General features: G+C 46.7%; 1 protein-coding gene across 7 annotated transcripts in view; it reads right to left on the reverse strand.

The window, feature by feature from the left end:
• Positions 1 to 15,619, reverse strand: part of CEP170B (centrosomal protein 170B) — a 60,912-nt gene extending 45,293 nt beyond the window's left edge. For all 7 annotated transcript variants that reach the window (XM_075753404.1, XM_075753403.1, XM_075753407.1 and 4 more), the window contains exons 1-3: positions 15,482 to 15,619; positions 13,797 to 13,932; positions 1,139 to 1,228 (exon numbers count right to left, since the gene is read on the reverse strand). In XM_075753404.1, the coding sequence (XP_075609519.1) occupies positions 1,139 to 1,228; positions 13,797 to 13,901 (195 nt within the window). In that variant the 5' untranslated portion in view covers positions 13,902 to 13,932; positions 15,482 to 15,619. The remainder of the gene's footprint in view (positions 1 to 1,138; positions 1,229 to 13,796; positions 13,933 to 15,481) is intronic.
• Positions 15,620 to 19,515: the final 3,896 nt, after the last annotated feature.

Consider the following 19,515-nt stretch of genomic DNA (forward strand, 5'->3'; position numbering starts at 1 on the left):
GAGGAGAATTAATGGTATAAGCCTTCCATCTCTTGCAAGCAGAATTTTCACCTGTTATTTTGCCACAATGAGTTAAATACCACAGGTTTTGAACCAGGGATACAGCTAAAGCCCAGACCAGTTACTGGAAATTCTCATTTCAGCAGGGCTCTGTGCCTTCAGCTATTCGGTTGAGAAGAATTAGCACTCATTCTTGCTGTTTTCAGATGCCAGAAAAGGCAGAACAGTTCAGGCCTGCTTTAGCCACTGGTTTTGTACAAGTTTCTGGGTTCATCTTGTGGTTTTGTGGTTCCAGTGATGGAGGGCTTCTGTTTCTAAGCCCAAAACAATGAATGCAGTAAAACCCCTACTGGGAAGACAATTATGTGAATCTAGCTTAGACCTGCTCCAGCAGAGGAAGAGCTGGTACGAAGAAACAGCCAAAAAAAGAGCATGCCATGACATCCAGGCAGTTTTAAGTATGATGGTGTATTTAAAAATCACAGAATTCAGGTGGACAGGCAAAGCCCTCATGGAGCTGCCTAACACCACTGCGTGAATTGGGACCAAAGCAAGGGTTAAGGATCAGGCAGGCTCAGCTCCCTGTTCTGGGCTAACATTATCCCTCGGTCTTCACACAAACCAGGCTCAAGGCAGGCAAAAGAGCAATCTTTATTATAAATAAAAAAAGTGGTGTTTTTAAGTAGTTATTCCCCAAAGAAATTACATGTCTCATCATCCCATAAATCACTCCATGCACTGACAACTGAATTGCCAAAAGGTCACCCTGCTCATGCTGAACAGCTGCTCCAGAATCTTCACCATTTTAATGTTAACATCCCCAAAACGACACTGAATTTATTTCCTCTTCTTTTGCAAGAGGCTCTGTGATTTTGTGAGCCCTGAAGCATTCTGCAAGGACACCAGAAGAAAGGGAAAAAGAAATACAATATTCACCAAAGCTTTCCTCTTCTAAGATGAGATGCCACACAACCTCCATCTCAGGCCTTACAAATAATTATGTATGTTTAGCTTAACTCATGCCAACAGCTGCAGTGACCCAAAAGGGTCTAACAGTATAATTAAGTAAGTGCACAAGCACTTGCAGACTCAGCACACCGCGTGTTCACCTCCATCAGCTGGGAGGTTTGCTACTTACGCCATTTAAGCTCCCGAGATCCTTCACCCAGTGCTCATCTTTCTCCTTGTCATAGTTGATTACAGCGTGCTGCTTATCGACACTGCGGGACTGGCAATGAAAGCACAATGAATGTGAGACTGGTCAGGCGTAAGAGACACTGTTAATCAAAACAGCATTTAGACATACATTAAACTAACTTGATATGGGGTAGAGAGGAGAGAGGGGAAGAGCAGGAAGAATTAAATATTATTTACTACTATAAATAACCACAGAATAAACAGAAAACGCTTCCATGATTGTTTAAACAGGTCACTGAAGACAACACACTATTTGCATGGAGACTAAAGAAAAAAAAAAAATCACTGAAGGCTGTCAAGACTATGCCATAATTTCAATAAATTATATCAATAGACACTGAAAACAAAACCAGTCAAACTGAAAGCCTGGGGGGCAGGATCTCAGCCAGGGCAAAATAGAAGAGCTCCATTTATCAACAGCTGAAGTTGTTCACTAGTGACACTCCTACTTGGGATGATTTCTTCCTATTTTTCAAAGAGAAAAAAAATAATTTTCTTTAGTTACAAACCAAACTTATTCACAACAATGTATACCGTTCCCAGGATTATGTCCCGGAGTTGATTTAAATTCTAGGATGTTTTCCAAGTTGGAGGGAGATTAATAAACTTGGTATGAGAAAGAAAACAACTCTAGGAAAATTCAAATTTAAAGCTAGGTTTGAGGACACTGAACCAGACAGTGATTTGGTGCCACTGGCTTTGCCACAATGCACAAGTACCAAATGCACCTTATCTTCAAAACAGAGTATGACACTTAGCAAGAATAGTGTCAGACTTCTGGGGAAAAAGCGTTAGAACAAAATCTCTGAATAATTTTGAAATATTACATAAGTGTTACAAAGCATTATAAAGACACCAGACCATCTGTCTTTAGACCTACTGCCTCTTGCAACTTGAATTCTTGCTGCAGTTGACCTCAACCAGTCCCTGAAAACAGTCACTCCGTCGGCACGCACACGTGACACCAAGATCTCCCTGGTATCTCAGGCCAGGAAAGCATGGCACATCCGACCAGAACAGGGAGATGAGCCATGCTCCAAGTCAGCTAATCTTCCTCTGCCTAGGCATCGACCAACAAGCTCCTGGTGAAAAGTCCTTCCCTTTTCCCAAGTATAAACACACTGACTTCCACAGCACTGCTGTCAGCAAGCCATTACCTACTTCCTTGCGAGCATGTAGAGGCAAAGATTGTTGCAGGGGAATTCCTTGGTTAAAACACAGAGGCTTTTTCCAGACAAACTGCTACCATTTGCAGAATTTTCTTCTGCCCCTGCCAGTGTCAAGCACATTGGTAATATCCCAAGAGCTGATAAATGGCACCTCCTGCCCCTGCAGAGCATACTGTCAGCCCAGAAGACCTGTCCTCCAGAATGACCCTGAAGTACCAATATGAAGCAAGCACCTACTGGACAGCAGACTGCCCTTCCACCTTGCGATATCCCTCATGCCATTCACAACGTGCCACTGCAAGCAGAGGTGGTGAGGAGATGGGCAGGTGACTCCAAGCCTCCAGCTGACTCACTAATACAGTTATTCATACTCTGCTGAATTTACAAGGTGTCAGATCTCAAGTCCCAGCTAAAAAGTGAGGCAGCACTTGATGCTTTGCTGCTCAACTGGTGCCGCTTGGACATCAATTGGTCCCCAAAGAAACAAACAACTGGTGCGACAGGCAGAGACAATATGGTTGGGGACACCCCGCTTGTATCTCCTGCTACGCTGAGTCCTAAATGCAGGAAGCGACACAGAGAAATCCCCACACTTGGTGTCTGACCTCAAGGTAGGGCAGGTCTGATGCATTTGTAGTGCAAAGCTGCTGCTTCTCTGTTACTATTCACATTAGATGCAGCCCCTCAGTCCAACTTGCAATCACCCAAGTGGCTGTGGCAGGTATATGCAGCATGAGGTAAGAACAGTCCAGGTAAGGATGGTTGAGGGATGCTGCCCAGGACCTGCACCTCAGCACATGGCCCTCAGTATGGAAATGTGTCCAGCAGCAGTCTTGAGTACGGCAGCAGCTGATGCTACACAAGCTTGGGTTGTACCTGACCTGCCACACGGTCCCTCACACCCTTTGGGAGGATGAGAGAGGGTCTCCTTCCACCGCCCTGCGTGCCCAGGGTCCATCCCCACAACCATCCAGCAGTGTGGGCTCCTGTCGTGGTTTTACCCCAGCCGGCAGCTGAGCACCACGCAGCCGCTCGTTCACTCCCCCCCATCAGGATGGGGGAGAGAATTGGAAAAGTTGAAGTAAGAAAACTCATGGGTTGAAATAAAGACAGTTTAACAGGTAAAGCAAAAGCCGCGCACACAATCAAAGCAAAGCAAGGAATTCATTCCCCACTTCCCATGGGCAGGCAGGTGTTCAGCCATCTCCAGGAAAGCAGGGCTCCATCACGCGTAACGGTTACTTGGGAAGACAAACGTCATCGCTCCAAATGCCGCCGCCCCCCCTCTCTTCCCCCAAGCTCCTTATAAACTGAGCATGACGTCATATAGTATGGAATATCCCTTTGGTCAGTTTGGGTCACCTGTCCTGTCTGTGTCTCCTCCCAACTTCTTGTGCACCCCCAGCCATCCCGCTGGCAGGGCAATGCAAGAAGCAGAAAAGGCCTTGGCCCCGCGTAAACACTGCTCAACAATAGGTCCATAGAACAAAAACATCTCTATATTATCAATGCTGTCTCCAGCACAAATGCAAAACATATCCCCACACTAGCTACTATGAAGAAAATCAATCCTCTCAGCTGAAACCAGGACAGCTCCACACCTGGGCTGGGGCTTCTAGAGGGCTCACTGCACCTTCCTTACAAAGCAGAGGGGGAAGACCATCCCTGCTCACAGCATGGGTAGAAATCCCCTTTCCCCATCCATGGGCATTTATATAAATATGTTTCATCCTGCTGGACTCAAAGACAACACACAGGGGTCCTGCCTGCACAGCACAGATGCAAGGTCTTCCCCAGTCCCTCTGCTACCCAAAATTGTTGACATCACTGTTCCTAACAGGATGTGAGGGAACATTAACAAAAAAAAAAAAAAAAAAGTGTTTGCTTTAGCTTTTTACCGCATGTCATAGAGACTCAACTAAAGATTAACAGATGTTAAAGGCGGAACAATCCCTCTAGCCCCCTTCCAAGGGCAGAAAGGCTTCTACCCCAAAAAGCTAATCCAGACAAAAAGCTAGGGTAGATTTTATCTGGCATCTGATTTTAAGTGAATCACAGGCCATTTAAAAAAGGGTTTATTTCTGGGAACCGGCTGTCTCCCAAAAATTCAATTTGCCCTGCATCTGACCCTGATGTAAGTCAGCACAGCCTTTGGGCTGCTGTATTTTACAACAGCTGACTACAGCCACTCAGGGGTCCCAAGCCAGACCAGGGTCATCACAGGGGAGCAGAAATGTTATTCCAGCAACATGATATTCTCCTACATAAAAGCAGGAAGAGGTCACCAAAAGAACCAATTTATGCCAAAACTTCTCTGCTTCCAAGGAAGTTTCAGCTGTGTTCAAGATGACCCTTTGCAAAAGACGTCAAAACAATATGCAAAAATCTGACCCACGGTCTTGATACGATCTCTCAGCATCTCTTTAAAGAGCACACCAGGAACACGGCAAACTGTTACACAGATCGCACTTCTGTGACATTTCATGCTTTTGTGGAGAAGAGAGAAATTTTCTGAGTTTTGTTTAAGTTAAACCAGCAAACATCACACGAACCGGCAGAAGTTCCTAAGGGCCTGTCTCCAAGGAAACTCAACTTAGAATAACTAAAATCACACCTTATTTATGTTGATGCAGACTTGCCAAAGGTCACTCTTACTTAAGAGCCGAGGTGTGGTTTATTTCAACATCAGTCACATTTAACATAAACTGCTCTCGTGTGCAGTGACAGCAGCAGCCCAGCAGCTGATTGTGCTTTTGTTCTCAAGAGAGGAGCAGACTGCCTCAATCCCACTTCCAAAGAAAAGACTAACCAGTTTCCAGACTGGTAACGGCTGAGAGCCCGAGAACACTCCCGCAAAAGTCACTTCAGCCCAGCAGGCCAGTGGTTTCTAATGTATGATCCACTGAATCACAGACAGTGATTTAAGAACCCAGATTTGACACGTTACAGAGCAGCCCACGGGTACAGAGCTCCCAACCATCTGCAACGCCACTTGAAAGATTTTAGGCAACTATAAATTGAAGAGCTGCGATTAAATTGACTGAATCATAAATATAAGAGGACTCTCTCGCTTAAACGCATACTTGCACCAAATACTGAGCCTTGCTTATGATCAATCACAACCTCCACAACAAAAGGCAAGACTGATCCATCTGTCGGGAGGGGACACAGGAGTCCAATTTCCAGTAAAGTGTTAAAAAAAACCTGAAGTGCCTACATGCAGATGTCAAAAGCAGAAAATAACCATACACCCTAGCAGTTAATCTGTTTCACTAGAAAAGTGCTTGCGATGGGGTGAGCAGCACTCCTGAGCTATGGCAAGGATCACTGATATTCTGCTTGGATCCGAACAACAAAACCAGAGTCGGAGCACTTCAGATGAGGTTGAGAAGGGGAAAAGAAAGCAAGGAAGGGAGGTGTCCTCCTAAGCACTAGTGATCTGCAGGCAAGAAATAAGGCCACACTCCAAGAGGCTGGGAATGAAGGAAGAACGCAGCCTTCGCACCATGTCCCAACACTGGGCCTGTTATCAAATGAAAACAACTCTCGGGAAAACACAGCGTGTGCTTTTCTGATTAACAACATTTACACTTCTCTGAAGGGAAAACACGGACACTGATTTGTTACTACGCTAAGCTCATCCAGGGCTTGCATTTCCAGACATTCAAATCGCTTCCTAATATAAGGCTGTCCTGCTGCTCCATCATACTATCTACAATGCATCATGTTTTAAATACCTCATAGACAAAATGCACATGTGATGTGGCATATATCTGAAGACAGAGGTATCTTACAGCTCTTCTTTCTACCAAGATCATATTAAACAGGTAGTCCAAATCAAAATAGGAACAGCCCATCTGGGTCTGCCAGTCCCATACCTGTACCAACATCTTGGATCATCAGTCCCCAATCAGACATGCAACCAGGGAGCTCACTTGTGATTTGCAAAACTGCATGCATCAAATCAGCAAAACCCCCTGCTTAGCATAGGAGAAGCAAAAGCAGCTTTAGAAGTATGCAGGAGTCTCCACAGAGCTACGTACCACGCTGTGACGTGTGCTGAAGATACCCTACAGCTTTGTGTTTGGTGAAGGGACTGATAAACAGAACAGGGCACTCGAGATGAAACCGCAAGCTGCAGAGATGCCAAGCAAAACCCACAAGGAAACAAGACCTGCTTAGGAAGGTAGGGGGAAAAATACAGCCAACCAGCCTGCATTTCCCCACAGGGCCAGGGAGCAGACGGAGCTCAGCTGTCTATGTAGATACAGATGCTGCTTTTTCCCCAGGAGAATTACCATGGGCAAAAACCTACTGCTCAGGGCTGAGATTTGGACCTCAGCCCTGCCAGTGCCACGAGGCATCGCGGTATTGGAGATAAAATAAACAAATGAGAGCAGTTTCCCTATTCCTTACTGCAGTCTGTTGTGCATGTCTGGCACAAGATAACTGCAGCATTCTGGTGGCAGCACGCAATAAACATTTGCTCAAATACTTTGCATAGTGAACAGGTTACATTTCTGCCAGCACTGTGCTCTGCACAAGTGTCTCAGTAAGGAAATACAAACCTCTCCCAGTGTCCCACTTTGAAGGAAGACAGGCAAAACAAAACAAAACCAAAACCAAACAGCAAAAAAATCCCAAACAAAAATCCCTTGCATTCTGGCCTGAAGTATGATTTTTGCTCCTCAAAACTAAAACCCCAGATAACATTTAATGACAGATATGAACACTGGGCCTCCCTCTTTCACCACTATGCATTTCACAGAGTTGTGTACATTGGCCACTTCAGTACTTTTCCAGAATATTAGTGAATGCTCCATCCTGCCCCAGGCTGGTTGCAAGTGAGACACCCCCACAAGAGAGGCAGCCTGATTGCTCCCAGGGGCTTGTGCTGCTGGTTTCTAAATGACTCTGCCTAAGCAGACAACTGTCTCTTCACCAAGTGTAGCCACCTCATCCTGGGGCTGGACTCACTTTACAGCTCCCAAGCTGCAGAGGCTCCTGCCTTCAGCTTTGCTGCACTCAAGATCATAGGCTTAGTGGATCTGAGACAGAACCAGGGCCTGAGTATTCATGCAAAAAATAAGGCACTGAACAAAAGAGAGAAATCCCTCAGGAAAATGAAACTGTAATCCCCACAGCTTGGCAAAGGGATTTGGAGGCTGGCATAGTTCCCATATCGACTTAACCCGTTATTTTGGGGAAGAATGGGTTTTTGCTTGCTGGCTACCCTGTCCCAAAGTGGAGCACTGGTCCAATGACCCAGTGTCAGATCCTGACCACAGTCAGGGAACATGCTGCCCACAGATGCACTGACTTTCCCTTGATTTTACATAGCCACCCAGGAGGCACAGAAAAGCATCACCTTAAGTGGGACAGAAGCCTGAATTTCTATAGTGCAGCCGAGCTGCGTGCTAGTGCCTGGATCAGGATCTCAGATATGGAAAGGGTCCCCTTTTTCCATGCTCGCTCTGGAGAGGAACAAACTCTTCCTCTGCAGGCCAGGCTCCCAGCACCTTGCCAGCTGCGTGCAGCCCTCTCACCCCTAATAACCACCTGCCTGCAGTGCCACCATCACCTCTCTCCCTACCCTGCCTCCAGCAATGAACTCCCCTCCCAGGTTTCCCAGTCCTGCCATGCCTCCAGCCTCCTCAACCCACATTTCATCATACATCGTAATCTTCCCATCAACTGCACATTAGCAAAAAACAATGGGAGACGAAAGAGCCAAAAAAACAACTCTAGGCCTGGAAATACAGGATGTGCATCCTTCCTCCCACAGCTGCTGCCCAGGCACCTGGAAACACTACCTGTCAAAAAGGAGAGCCTTCCCAAGGCTAGATCCTTTGCCTTCTGCCTGTAAGACACCTACTTCCCTTGTGACACCTAATGAATGACTCTCGGGATCACTGCAATTCCAAACGCCCTGGGACTAACTTAGGTGCTGGTTTACACCCACTGGATAACTGCAGCAAAACAGCACGAGCGGGGCACGGCCTTGTCCCGACTACAGCTTCCCACTCCATAGGGAAGGAGATGGGGACACAAAGGCAGCAGAGATTCCCCGTGGCTTCTACTGGGAGCTCCCAACACAGGAAATACCTGAGTGATGGAAGGATACGACTTCTGCACCGCAGTGAATTCACCTACAAGTTCACACCATCTGCTTCCTCCCAGTGTAATGCTGTAGACAAACTACACCACACCTATTCACAGTTGTTTATGTATACACTTACAAAACTACATAGGAGAGACACTGTATTATCAAGTACGGCCTGGGGAAGGTAGGATACGTCAGGTCAATGAAATCTTAATTTGACCAGATGTCACATACACACAGAGTTCACCATCACACTGTATTATTTGCGGCGTGTGCCGTGCACCCTGCATACCAAACACAGAACAGATCCTCCAGGGAAAAAATATCCGGTAACGACACAATAACAGATTGCATCTTCATGCCTATGTACACAGGGGCAGAAGCAGGATTACACAGGCAATCTTCACACTGGTATGTTGTAACTGCTCTGTAGTTATAAACACTTGACTTAGTAGCCATAAGAATGTTCCTTCAGTGCCTAGAATGCTTGTAACTCCCTGGCTTTTCACCAAAGCAAGCTAAAAAGAGGAAAATTTCTATTCAAGCAGTACCAAGTTACCATTTATCCGATTCACCAGCAGAACAAACTTGTTTGTTCAGCTCACAAGCCCCTACCACCAAAACTGACTAACTGATACCATAAGCAGCATGCAACGTCCCATATGGACTAGTGACAGATGCTTGGCTAGTAGCTTTCACAGCTAGCTGCTGACACCAGAATAAAAGCAAGTCTTAAGCCCATCTCAGGCCTAAGGGAGATGCCGCTCAGCAGTCACCTCCTGTAATGCCCGCTTTCCCCACACTGAACAGTTTCTGCCTCAGATGCACCATCCTCTGCTTTTCCAAGTCCTGCTGCTCCTCCTCTCACTCCGCACACATGACAGACTCCTTGCTGTGCCTCCCTGCTCAGCCAAATCTTAATCTCCTGGTGAGGCTTTATAGAGCAGAAATCCAATGATTAAATGCAAAGATCTGGCCCCTGGCTTCCTGAAACACAGGTCAAGAGGTTGAGCAAGTACTCTGGAAGTATCATTATACTCTTGGCTTATCCTTGCACTTTCCTCGACAGCTGTTTTGACCAGTGTTTGAGTCAGGATACCAGGCTAGATGCACCTTGATCTAATCTAGCACAGCCTTGTACATCCCTGCACCTAGATCCTCTTTGCCCAACCTGTGACAGTTCTGTCCTCCAATCCATCCCCTCACCAACCTCACTCCCAGACGAAACATGACTTAAGACAATACTATCAAACAAGTCCCTGCTGACCACATGCAAACTCCAAATTTTTTCCAGAGGTTTGGAACTTGATCAAATACATTTAGATTATTGATGGAGGAGGGAGTAAATCACCTCTGACATAGGTATGCATGCTCAAAAAGCGTCACCTCCCAACTCTACAATACCAGAACCTCAAAGAAAGGTTAAACATACTTTTAAATACTTTATATGAAGAAAACAACATTTTTCTCAGAGTTCCTCACAGTGAAGATCAAAGAAGGGAGCTGATCTCATCCAGAACACGGTGCCTAAAACAGACACCTGGAACATAAACTCTCATCCCAAACAGTTACGAAGTTTACCAGAGTTATAAGCAATCGAAAACAATGTCTCATGATAGGAAGTGTCAAGCTGTCTTAAAAGGCACACAGGACAAAGGCATAAAACAGAAAGCATCAGGTCACCTGCACCTACTCCTGCTGTAACTCACACGTACAAACTCACATGGCATATGACAATAGTATGCCCAAATCATCACTCTGAAGAGAGGGAAATTCTGAAGGGAGCACTGATTAAATATTTTGCTTTCCCAATTTTTCCAATAAACATTTCTAAAACAAAAAAACAGGGAAATCATGACCCTGCTTCCCTTCTGTTAAATATTTACATTTAGCAAAAATGCAAAAGATGCTTTGTTTAGGGGCAGAGGGGAAGGTTTTAATGGTTAAGTGAAAATTCTGAGTTTGCAAAATGTTTGTCCCCTGAGTAAATACCTATCACACCGAGTAAATTATCAAAGCTCATAAAAATTGCAATTATATTTCCCAAGAAGTTGGGAACGTTTTGGGGGAGAGAATTACTTTGTTCAAGATGGTCCAAAAATCCTCTTATTTTTTGTTAAAAAAAAAAACCCAACCTTTTCAGAGAATCACTTCCTATCACCACCAAGCTTCACAGAAAAAAAAACCTGCACGTACTAGGGCAAGTTAGCAAAGGTCTACATTTCCATTCTCCTGCTGTTTGTTGACTGTTACCTGAAGTGAGTCAGTGAGACTGCTGAAGAAATCAAGTACTGTTCTTCAGAAAAAGGGCAGAACTGAGCCCTTGACTCAGCATAACAACACTGTGCATGCCAAGCTATGCTACATGGCATTTTCGCCCATGCATTAACATTCAAACCCAATGTAAATCTCACATTTACTTGTACTAGAGGCTTTACAGTGCTGCAAAAACACTTAAAATATTTCTAATCCTCTTAGTAGGTATAGAAGATTTCAAGGTAGATTATGTTTCCTCTCTATCAAACCTACTTAATTTTAAGCTTAAAGACTCTGGGTTTCTTCACCTCTTTGTAAACCAGAAAGCAAATCTAGTGCCTGTATGAAACAGGTAAACACAGGCGAAACTAAAGCTTGATTGTTTGGTGACAAAGCCATCATTTTTTGCCGTTTAGGGATCTGAAACCTTGAGGACAACATGTTCCAAGAAAATATCAAAAGACAAGACACTCGTAAAACAGTAAAATGAGAAAGGCCAGACTGCAAGGTCTCCAGGACAGAGGTTATCTCTGTGTCGTATGTGTGTGCACTAATACGCATGGTCTCAACAGGGAACCACAAACCCTATCACGATGAAATCGCTAAGCAGTAAAGGTCTTAGAGACAAAAAAACACCAACCAGGTCATCCAGTCCATTCCCCAGACACTGCCAGTCTGTTCCCAGTTGTGCACTTTAAGGTATTAAATGCCAGTCTCTTGAAATACATAAGCAAAATAACTGTGCAGTGAATATACAGTTTCAGGGTCAGTACCACAGAAATACTACAGGTGCGAACACTGTCACAAGAGCTCTGTCCATCTGCTCTAATAACTGCCCTGCTTCTTAAGCTTTCCCCAAGACAAATGATTGTGCCAGTCTGCACAACAATTTTGTGACATGGACAGTCACAGTAGAAAAAAAGCCTATTTTTAGATCTCATCCTCCATCTGCTCACACACAACTTTGCTTGGATATCAAGTCTCTGTTCACAGCCCTTCCCCACTGAGTCTTACTACAATCATCTCATTTGGAGCCCATGGTAGCTCTGGAAAATATCTTTATAAGCAAATGGCTAGGAAAATAATGTGCAGTTCAAAAAAAGACCTTACATGTGATCCTAAAAAAGCTTTATTACTAGAGACAGTAAACTAATACGCTTAGAAAGAGTCACATGTAATTCACCCTATGAACATAAGCAGCTGGCTTTTATAAACAATCCAGAGCCTTCATTCTGGCGAAATAATCAAAACCTCCTTTACTACCACCATCACCACCTATGAGTCCCCAGATACAACCGCTTCACTGTCACGCGTACTGCTGGCTCATCCAGTAATCCCAATTCATTTACCTTGGAGAAAAGAGCACAGCAAATGTAGAGCGTCACAAGGTTGTCAGTCCACATGCAACACTGACAAGCCAGCTCAGACTTGCAAAGAAGCATAAAATACTCCGTGTGGTATGGAGCAGCTCACGATCCATGCTGTCCAGTTAACCCCATAGATAACCAGAGAAACAAGCAATGCATTTTAAGCATGACTGATATTTGGCTACTTTTATTTTGGGGGGCACAACTTGAAACGTGCGATTCTCAGAGTGCTGAACCCTGACAATAAAAAAAACCTCAAGTACCTTCAAAAGGTATTAAGATGGGCACCCTAAAACTCAGGCCGGTTTTGGAAACCAAGGCCACTGTGTATGTTTTCTCCCTTCAAGTAACAAGAGAACACAGTCATCGGGCTTTTGAGCAGTCAAATGCAGATTTACAGAAAATATCAGGATACTTTTAATGTCTCATCAATCAGACACGCACAAACATGAAACATGAAATTAAAAAATAGCGTGATTCATGGGAAAACCCAACAGCAACTATCTGTTGTTGAACAGGAGTATGCTTCAGACTCTACCACTGCAGCACAGCCATGCCATTCACTGCCAACTAGCAGAACAGTACAAACACTGCAAGCTCTCCTTTTGTGGACACTAACATTTTATTACAGGCAGAAAACACCTTGCCTTCCAAGTACACCTTGTACAAAAACTTCTACCCTCTTAAACAGACCTCACTACTAACATATCATACAAAATCACTGCAGCAACTACAAACACAGCCTGACTGGTAGAACATCAGCAAAGCATTTAGGACATACCTGTGCCCAGGTTAGCAGTGGAAATTATGGGGAGTGAATTCCTATTGTGCAGCTTCCTAATTTTGACATCTTTGTAAGGGGGTAAAAGAGGGGCAGGCAGGTGCAATCAAAATTTTTTTTGCATTTAGGTATTCATGGCATGGGTCTAGCAGAAACACTAATTTAATTCTAAACTTCTACAAATTCCTGAGGTAAACTGCTCCTGTCAAAAGCTCTTTGTGAGATTCCAGCTCCGTTTGTTTGGAGTGACACCCAATACATTATGCTGTCAAACATCAGACCACAGTCAACACTTCAGACACATTGGATTAGGTCCAGCAGAGACACACACTGGTATGGGAAGCGCTAACAGAAACTGCAAGTTTGCCCGAATACCACAATTATTTTGGGAAGAGGTCACCACCTTACCCCACCAGAACAGCTACAGTTTCTCTGCTAAACATCAGTATTTTGTACCATGATAAAAAAAAACAAACCCTGAGATACACAAACACTGACAATTTAATCAAACTTAAAGGGAAAAATAGACAAACAAAAAACCCTGCCCCCATTCAAATCTCACATGCTAGTAAACAGTGCACGTATTAAAGGCTACAAAAAACAGCAGCATAATTGCAGATCAGGATAATATGGTATGTCTTTGCTTACTGCTTCTAGTAGCATCAAGACAGTTAATCTATTTGATTAATCTCCCACCACTACAGCTCCGATCCATCTGATGACATGGCAATTTGAAAGAAACCTCACTTGCACTTTCACAAACATATGAAAACTTCATGGGAACCGCAGACTCAACATAAAAAAGGAAGTTCCTTTTAAAAGATGTCATTTGAAGGAAGCACGCAACATCTCTACAGATCACCAGTGTTACATTCACATCTACTGCATCTTCACAAGAAATAACCAAAAAAAAGCCACGTTACCTGGAGCATCAGTTCACAGTCATCTCTGCCAACGAATATCATTTCCCGAGGGAGCCGATGGCGAATGCCAGTGCTGCTCACCAAGAACCACGAAGTCACGCTCATTTTGGCGCTTTGCACTTAATCTTTACACATCCTAAACACAAAAAAACCATGACACACAGTGAGCTATTAATGAAGTGTGGAAGTACACCAGTGCATAGGTGCAGTTCCCAAACTTCCCTGTGCCATGGGAATCAGCGTTTCCTTTTGCTTTTTGTGTTCATGCCTTAAATTTCTCATGGCAAAGCAGTTTTGAAGCGTGTGCCAGGATGTTCTGCCCCTGTGCCATGTGTAGGAGCGCTGCAGCCCTGGAAACATTCCCACAGCAAAGTAAGACTACAGGGCTGAAGAAAGGATTGTTTAAAAAATGAAGCATGCAGCTGAATTCAATCAATGAAATGATGAAATATGGTGGGAAGAAAAAAAAAAAAAAAAAGGCATTTTTTCCAGAACATTTCCTCATCGCCAGCACCCTGCACCAATCACAGCTTGAGCTTCCCCATCATCAGCGACCTGGACCAGCACATCAGTAAGGTGACATAACCTGGCTCCTATAACCTTTCACGGTACACTCCCAGGAGCAGTTACACTGGTGCTGGGAGGAGAACAGCCTCCCTATTGCTCATCCCACTTCCACACTAATCTAAGTTGGGAGCCCACAAACCTTCCTCCCTCCCTCCCTCCCTGCCTGCCTGCCTGAGCTGGTCCAGAAACCAAACCACACTGCTACCCCAAGACAGGAAACACAGGCTGCAATTCCCAGGGTAAGGTTTTGGCGTACACCGCTCCTCTTCCCCCCCACGACAGGCAGAAGAGCAGGCAGCTATAACCTGCGAGGGCAGCACGGCGTGCAGCACTTATCGGGAACTCTCCCGGCCACACCTGTTTGTTGTCGCTGCTACAGCCCGGCTGCAGGCAGCCTGTTCCTGCGGCCTCTCCTCCTCCCTCTCCCACAATATCGCATTTTCCTCTCCCTAGCTGAGGCAAAATAAAAGCGGCACACATCAGGCTCTTGCCTTCCCCTCACCCACCTCCCGGGATCGGAGTTGCATTCCTAAACGCAGCGAGAGAAGGAAATCTCCATTTTATCTGGGCTGCGCTGCGCTCCCCGGCCTTACCGCCGGCCTCCCCCGCCCCAGCGGCCCCGGGGAAGCGCGAGTGACACCCGCGGGGAGGATGAATGACCTCCCGCGGCAAGGCGCGGGCCCGGGGGGGGTGTACGAGGAGACACCGCACGCCCCGCTGCCCTCTCTGTCACTGCGGACACGCAGAACCGCTCTGGGAGGTGGCGATACGGGCTTCCGTGCCCGTGTCACGACATGCGACCGGCCGCGCCACACCGCGCCCCCCGCCCGGCCCTGGCGGGGAAACGCCGCCTCCCCGACAAAGCGCCCGGGGAGGGCAGCCGGGAGCCGCCGGCCGAGCCCCGTGGCCGCCTCCCCCGAGCCCCGGCCAGGCCGCTCTCGCTGCTGAGGGGAGGACGGGCAGCCCCGGCCGGAGCCGCCGAGGGGCCGCGGCGGACCAGGTGCGGCGCGGGGTCCTCTCCACCGCGGGGCGGGCCCGGCCCTTTGTCTGCCGGGGCCTGACTGCCCCCCGCCCGCCTGCCCGGTGCAGCAGGAGCCGCCCGCCCCTCGCCGCCCTACCTGCTGCGGCCCTCGGCGCGGTGGCAGGCCGGGCGCCGCGCCCCGCCAGCCGGCTCTGCCTGCCCCGCGGGCCGCTCCCGGCGCCCGCCCCGCCCCGCCCCCGCGCGCGGCAGGTTCCCGACGTCAGGAGGCGGCTCCAGCCGCCGGGCCCGGCCGCGGCCCGAACGCTTCCCGTGGCGCGGCCCTGCCCGGGCCCATCGTCCCGGGTGCTCACCCCACTCCGCCCCGCCCGGCTCCGGCCTCGGGCCGTCCCTCTCCCGGGGCCCGGCACCTGAACAGCAGGTGTGACAAAGGCTGACGTGTGTCTGGGTTGCGGCCCCTCAGCGCAGTAACAGCCGTGCCCTGGTTCAGCATCCCTCTAGCAGAAACACTTCAGGCTCCCTGAGGGGCTCGTCGAACGTCAACGGAGCCTCACGACACCTCTTTGACCAGGCTGCGGCTGTCCCTGACCTTGGGAGGCCCAAGGGACAAGCTCGGGGTCCTGGGACAGGAGATGTGCCTCTGCTGGCCCCCGGGCCGGGCCCAACACCAGCCTCTTCTCCTGCCCAAGTGGGTCCCAGCTCCAGCCTCTTCCCCCTCACTCCCCAACGGGCTCCAGGGAGTAGGTTGACATCCACATGCACCCCTCAGGTCCTCTTGCAGGGCAGTACCTAAAGGCACTTGACTGGACTGAACTAATCTTGAGGATCTGACCATGGAATAAGAGCCTGAAATGCATGCTGTGAAAGAATGCACCATTTTATGGGTTCTTTTCAGTTGTAGGTAACTAGAAAATTCCTGAAAAGCACTAAGTGCAAAGAGCAATGACCACTGTTTTTTCCCATCAGGAGGAAGACTGAGTATCATGGTAGTGGATCCAACTACTTGTCAATGCCAAAGCTTTTTTTCACGAGAGCCCCCAGCTCCTGTAGAAGTCAGGGGAGCTGCAAACGGCAGCAGCTTTGCACTGGCTCTCTGGCTGCAGCTGGCAGGAGCTGCTAAGGAAAGACTGTAGGAAAACAGCAAGTTCATAGCAATGTTTCCCCAGGCTCATATTCCAGCTAGAAAGGCGCCTTTGCATTTATATGCTGTACATTTGCTTTTGAGTATTGTTCCTCAGTCACCTGCAGGAGCTTCCCTAGGTGTCTTCAGTGTTGTCACTTAGAATTTTTGGCTCAAGATGTTACCTTAGTAATGTCTGATGGCATGGAAACCGTAGGTCCGGTACGCTGCTTGCTGGGGGCAGTCCTACAGCAGCGTCACTCTGTGGGCTTACTCCTACCCCACAGCCTTACTGCAAGGCTGAGGAGCCAGGGAGGGCAAAGCGAGCTGCAGCAGGACTGCGAGGGAAGAAGGAAAACAGCATTTTTTCTTTTCTGTCCTCTTTCTGAAGAGCTACAGGACTTCATTATTATTTAATTAATGATATTATTGCCTTCATTAATCAACATTTGACTTCTTCCCTGGCAAATACATCATGCCTCAGGGAGATTTCAAGGTGTCATTATCTTCAAAGGTTTCAAAGCTGGCTGAGGCTGCAGCATCTGTATTTTATTGGAGTGCTCTTGGTATCTCTTCAGAGCTGAGCACCACACCCTTGCAGCACGCTGTGTCCCTCGAACGCCAGGCAGGAGGATGGAGTGAGCAGCAGCCACTTTAAAGACTTTTATGCTGCCATAAAGTAACAGAAATCCGTTATAAATAAAAATGGACTTCCACCATATTTTCTAGTCATTGAGTGAAGTTTTATTATTGAATTAGCTGACCTATAGCTCAGGTTTTTATAAATATTATTTGCTTTTCTCTGAACTACATCTATTTACTGGAGAGGCTGGTCTATGAGCCGATCTGTATATCATCTCTATACTGCTGTAAGGAAGTAGGATAATTTACTTCTTTATACAAGCCTGCCATCTAGGCAAATCTTTGTTATAAGTTACTATAAAAAGGTTAGTGTTTGCTTTAGTCTCTCTTTAAGCCCGGTTTTACCGTTCATTTATACATGTGTATTTATCTGAGCAGTCAATACTTCACTATTTATAGAGAAGAAAAATAGTCCCTGTTCCTACCACGTGTCCTCTGACCTGATTGAAGATGATTTTTAGGCCAATACCCTGGGCCTGGCTGAATGCTGCATTACAGCCTCTTTATTTTATTCCAGTAATCTAAAGGGAATAAAAAAACTAATAAGTGGAGTCCTTCCTTCTTCTCTGTCCTCACCCATCCCAAAATAGTGTGTTGGCACCGAGGCTGCAGAAGAGCCTGGTGTTACACCGTCATCCTTACATCCCAGGCAAAGGGTGCCTCTGTGGTAAAGAGAAGCATTGCACTGTCGTACTTTGATTTTTAGGTTTTTTCCTATTGGAACAAGCCCCATTGGCAGCCACTGCAACCTATAGGTTGCTCTAGTTTACACTACGGGCTGACCAAACGCACAACTGCCTTTGAAAATATGATACTATAGAGGTGTCTTAAAACCATCTCTTCCCGCAGGGGGAAAGACCTCAACAAGTTGGATGCAGCACAATGTGGCTCACGCTGAGTTTGTGACAGAAGGTGCTTATCATGCAAATCTCTCATTCATCTACATCACCTCCAACTACAAGGGACGTGCCCACGGCTGTTTTAACAGGTGGCGGGAGGTTCGTTGTACTGAACATTGTGCAGATGCAGAGTAAGGACCCATCCCTGTCCCAAAGTACTCATATGCCCAGTAAATGAGGAGACTGAAGGTGAGATAAAATGTCCAGGCAGAAGACTAACAGCAGGTCACAGGGCTATAGGAAAGCGAGATTTCTGTATCCACAACTGTTGAATCAAGCCATCTACTCTACTGAAATACCTTTTGTCTGACATGCTGAGCCCAGAGCTATCGCTGCTTGGAGCAGAACCACTTCAGATCCCTGCTTCCAAACAAAGATCCCACCATCCCCAGAGGAGCTGAGCTAAATCAAGCTCTTTCTGCCACGCACTGATCTAAGGGAGATTTTTGACAAGAGTTCCCAAACATGAACCGTCTTGCTGCATCTTGCTGCAGAGGAGGTTTCTGTTCCAGACTGGTCATAGCCTGATCCAGGTATCCCACGTGGCTTCCTCCCTGAAGGGCAGTTTTACCTCTGGATGAGATAAGGGAAAGAAATAATTTTGGTTATTGCTTAGATATTCACATGATGGGTGGCTTATAAGTAAAGACATGCAGGATTGCTAGGTGAACTCTGCCCGATTAACCCATCACTGGCTGGCTGAAATCCAGAGTGTGCAGCTGCATGCACATATATTCATGGGCACGTGTGCAGCGTGTGAATTCCTGACTGCTTTGCATCAAAGAGACCGTAGAAGTAGTCATCAGGCACTATTCTACAAGTTTATTTAATTTGGTCTTTGCTAACTTACTTTGAGATGCATCAGGAGAAGTTCACAAGTAGGTCATGCAAGGTTTCTTAACGCCTTTCTTTACTCGGATGGATTCTGCTCCCCAGCGATGACTTTCTTTTCCAGAAAGCCAAAACTGCAGCCAGGCCAGTTCTTCAGGCCCCACTGCAGGGAGCTGCATATATTCCCGGCGTGTGCCTGCAGCGTTCTCACTTCGGATCAGGATTTCTGTTTTGATTTTTAATGCGAGCAGGAAAGATCTGTGGACTTTTGCAAGAGGACACTGCAGGTCTGAACCTGTGTCCTTTATACAGCTAATGGTGCTGCTGCCAACAGAAAGTGTGGGACTGAGCCCTTTCTTGTAGAGCCTGAGACCAGAGCTTTTCATTGCTGGTTCGGGGAGTCAGCATAAGCTGGATCATCATCAAATGCAAATAGTCCTCCCTTCTGAACATGCACTTTTTAAGTGCCATTTTCAAAATCTTTCCCTTGATTTTTTTTTTGTTTGTTTCTTGTTGATTGATTGATTTTTAAACGACTAGGTATTTGTCAAGAGAATGGATGTTTATCTTAATTTTAGTTAGACTGGTGTAACAATGTTGCTGAACTGAGTCTGGACCAGCAAAAACAACCTGCCCCTCCTCTGCCTAAGCATCAATCTTTCGCTCTGCCCAATATCTCAG

This window comes from Balearica regulorum, chromosome 5, assembly GCF_011004875.1.
Source record: "Balearica regulorum gibbericeps isolate bBalReg1 chromosome 5, bBalReg1.pri, whole genome shotgun sequence".
NCBI lineage: Eukaryota > Metazoa > Chordata > Aves > Gruiformes > Gruidae > Balearica > Balearica regulorum.